General features: G+C 33.6%; 1 protein-coding gene and 1 long non-coding RNA gene across 3 annotated transcripts in view; one reads left to right on the forward strand and one right to left on the reverse strand.

The window, feature by feature from the left end:
- The window catches only part of LOC107752697 (uncharacterized), a 14,354-nt gene continuing 10,420 nt past the window's right edge, over window positions 1-3,934 (reverse strand). The window contains exon 3 of the long non-coding RNA XR_001641380.1: window positions 1-385. This is a non-coding gene — a long non-coding RNA (uncharacterized LOC107752697). The remainder of the gene's footprint in view (window positions 386-3,934) is intronic.
- LOC107752696 (uncharacterized) overlaps window positions 1,095-3,934 on the forward strand; it is a 7,750-nt gene continuing 4,910 nt past the window's right edge. Inside the window, exons 1-3 of one of the 2 annotated variants that reach the window (XM_016568720.1) lie at window positions 1,095-1,220; window positions 1,977-2,488; window positions 2,630-2,787. In XM_016568720.1, coding sequence (XP_016424206.1) covers window positions 2,210-2,488; window positions 2,630-2,787 — 437 coding nt within the window. In that variant the 5' untranslated portion in view covers window positions 1,095-1,220; window positions 1,977-2,209. The remainder of the gene's footprint in view (window positions 1,221-1,976; window positions 2,489-2,629; window positions 2,788-3,934) is intronic. The other variant, XM_016568721.1, reaches the window with a different exon arrangement.

The raw sequence follows: 3,934 nt of genomic DNA on the forward strand, positions 1-3,934 counted from the left end.
GAAGACCCTGCAGGCCGGTCAGATGTGCGTCAGCGGCAAAGAGCCTGCGCAGTTCTACACGCTGTTTGGTCGCAGTTACTGAGACCGTTTTTCAGCCCTAAAATAATGACTCACCTTCTCCCCTTCTTGTCAAATGCACTTGCAGAATAACTCTTAAGACATCCATCATCTCCTCTAACCACTCAAAATACTGCTTTTTACTATATTTTAGAGCAATCCCCTCTATTTTTCTGGTCACAGGTTTACTAGCTGACAGGCAGAGTTTTAGGCTGAGATTAGATGTTCTATGCGGCCATACTAAACCTTTCCACATCTTTGTCCTAAATAAATGTCTGACAATTGTAATGAACTAAACATCTGTAACATTATCTGTAATAAAGGGATTCTTAATTTATATCATTTTTTGTGCTTGTCGTGACTGTTGTGTCTGGTTTGTGTACATGAGGATCAGAGATTGTGTTTTCTGAAATTATGTAACACTCCACACTCCAAGGCATTTTACAGGATTTGTATTTCATATTGCAATGCTGATCAGCAATTGACCAATATTCTGAACTGCTTTTTTTTTTTTTTTCCTCAATGTTTTTGGTCAAACAGCTAATTCATCACTTTTAAGGTATTTTTACAAACATAACGGTTATTTATATATATGTATATAAATACTGAATAAACACCAACATACATGCACATTACCTCAAATGCAAATATTGATCATACAATTATACATAATGCAAACAAATAAAGAGAAAAACAAGTACTAAATTAAAAAGTGCTGGGTGGTAGTAATGTAGAAAAAAGAAGGACATGGGTATAAAAATATCAAATAAATGGTTTGTAAAACTCACAAACTTTTAAAGTCTTAGCTTTCTTATTCAAAGTTTCTCTAATATGAGTATTGTCCATATACAGTCGTACTACAGTAAACGTAAAGGGGTTTTTTGTTAGTAAACTTGCATTTATGAATGTGAAATTTGTTCTTAACGATTCATTTAGTTATTTCGCGACTCAAATCCCTGTGAATCTCGCGAGAGTTGCGCACTATGGTTACCGTCTAGTCGAGAGCGCGTGCTGGGCGTGTTGTCAAAGCACAGGTGCGCACCGCTCGCTCCGCCTGTTCGTGGGACGTCAGATTCTCGACAGAAAACAGCGGAAGCAATACGTGGAAAAACTATTTTAGGCTATCAGCGTTTCATTACACCTGTTGCGATTTCTTTATGACGGTAAGTGGAATATAGTCTTTTTATTGGCTTACACGACGTTAATAAACACGGCGTTTATTGCTGTTCAGAGTATGTGACGTAAAAATCGTTTATTTACATCCAAGTTTATTTTAATATGACCTCTAATACATTGTTGAAAAGCCAAAGCAACGTACATTTCATCAGAATAGCGATACCTGATTGTTAAAAAAATATATATATAAATACAGTAGGCCTATATTTGTATAAAAAGGAAACGGCCTTTTGTAAATTTTTTTTTTTTTTTAGTGTTCTCAGTCTTCACAGACACAGGGACCCTCATCTCAGACTGTTGACCAACCCATGGTCCCCTATTTAAAAAATAGTTTTTCATTACATTGTTATGTTACATTTTAATTAGGAGCCTAATTGCATCATGCTTAACAGATGATTGTTTAAACGTGTTAACTGATTATATTAATAATTTAATGTAACAATTTTGCATATTTTTTACAGAAAATAATTACTGCTATGAAAGATTGGTTATGTAAAATTGACAAGTTCGAAAATACATAAAAGTTTAAATATTTTAAGAAGGTGTAGATCAGGTGGAATACAATTGTAAATTCAAACAACAGTTTGCATATCTAAATAGTTCTGTTAATTTTTTGTTCTATTCTTTTCAATTACATTTTTACATTGTATTTATTTATTCATTTATGGATAGATAGATAGCGTCTAAATAAAATACAATGTTCATGTAACTTTTAATATTTTACATTTGTTTCTCCCTCCCAGATTCCTCTTCCTGGTAATCGAAGTAAAGCAACTGAGGAAATGTCTTTTGAAGGAAGCATGTGTATCTGCCTCTGAAACACAATGGGAACTCCCTGCCTCCTGTGGGACACCAGAGAACAAACTGCTCACTGCCAAAAGTGTAGCTACAAAAACGACAACAACAGAATTGAGGTCAATAGGGATAAAGGCATGGTAGCCCTGCTGATCCTGCTATAGCTCGATAGAACAAGTAGATGTACAGTAGACAGAACAGTAGTAGACTCTCAGGTGGAATTGTATTTGCGTTGCTGTGTGTAATGGGGGAGTGTATGTTGGACCGTTATGGTGAAGATGGTTTTCAGAGTTGTGAAGGCTTTGACGATTGGTCCACGTTCAGCTCTGCGGACTGGACAGAACCCAGGCAAGATGGCAGTGGGTTTTCAGACTGGGGTGCATTCCAGGACAATACCAGCAAAGAGGAATCAACAACCCTACCTGTGGCAGAAGCAGGAACTTCCCAGTTTCCTGAAAACGTATGTTTTATTTTTTTGCATATTTTTTTTTTTCTGGGGTTGCGTGTCTAAATTCATTTACTGTTTCAAAATTGACCTACTTTCTAACTGTTACATCTGTGCTGAAGTGTTATTGTGGTATTTGATGCTTGTGTTTCACAGACTGAAAATGGTGAAAAGGGGAATCCCTGGTTCATTTTTAATGACTGTTTTCAAGTTGAGGGGGCAGAGAAAGACCCTGTCGTGATGGAAATCCCTACATTGTCTGTGCTACAGCAGCGCACATTAGACAAGCCCTCTCAGTCTGCAGCAATATCAAGGTACTAGTCTATGGCTTTTTTTACTGAACGCGGTTGTAATGAGATGCATTGCAAACTGTATAACCAGTATATTTCTTACTGGAGTAGATGGTTCATTGAGCAGCCATCTTGGTAATGACTGTTTCTCAATCTATTAATTTTTTCATAAAATTAATTATGAATGCAATTCATACATATGACATGAATATTCCTTTTCTATGACTTGCCCTTGCCCTGTTTTATTATTTTATGATTATTTCTTAGAAGAAGAAAGTTGAAGGTGAAGTAGTTTTGTTAAGGCATTATGCATGTTTGACATGAATTTTTGTAAATACTGATTATTAATTGTTTATTAGTAGTAGTAGTCGTGTTACAGACGTATACACTCAAGGTGATGTATTTAAGGTGAATCAAAAATATACCGTTTTAATTGATTAGCAGGGTTATTATTGTTTACTGAAAATGAAAACTAAAAAAAAATAACTAATAAAAAATAAACTTAAACTAATGAATAAAAATAGACATTTAAAATTACTAATAAAAATGACAAAAACAACAATATCACTAAAGCGAAAACAGAAAATGTATTAAAAACATCCAATCTCTTTTAGATAGTTACCTTACATGACTTTTTTTAACTAAACAAACTTTTATTGAAAACAATATGAATACACCGATACATTTGGGTCAAAGACATTAAGATGTCCGCATCAAAAGAAATTTACAAAAGTGATTTTATGTCCATAGAAAGCACATTAAATGCAAGTAAAGTGTCTACATTTAAGGTTTCAAATAAGTTTTTGAAAAATAAAATGTCAAAATTTGGTTGAAATAATGTTCCATTGTCATTCAGTGTAACACTTAGTTATGTACAAAATTCAAACAACATGCTTATTCTGACCTGTGCATATTAAAATATATAAAAGAATAAGTGAGCATATTAAATTTTATTGGGTTTTAAATGAGTAAAAAATTCTTACTGACAAATGGGCAAAACCTAGGATAGTGACAAATTTAAAAAAGTTAAAATAACAACTAATTAGTATTTAGGGTGAAAATAATTTGTTTTTTAATATGTCATAAATTGATTTTTGTTGTAAATATGCCTGACAAGATTGTTACACTGAATGACATTTTAGTGGGTCTCTTCTGTAAATCAGGAAAAAAT

The sequence above is a fragment of the Sinocyclocheilus rhinocerous genome, unplaced genomic scaffold, assembly GCF_001515625.1.
Source record: "Sinocyclocheilus rhinocerous isolate Xijiao unplaced genomic scaffold, SAMN03320098_v1.1 scaffold6887, whole genome shotgun sequence".
Taxonomy (NCBI): domain Eukaryota; kingdom Metazoa; phylum Chordata; class Actinopteri; order Cypriniformes; family Cyprinidae; genus Sinocyclocheilus; species Sinocyclocheilus rhinocerous.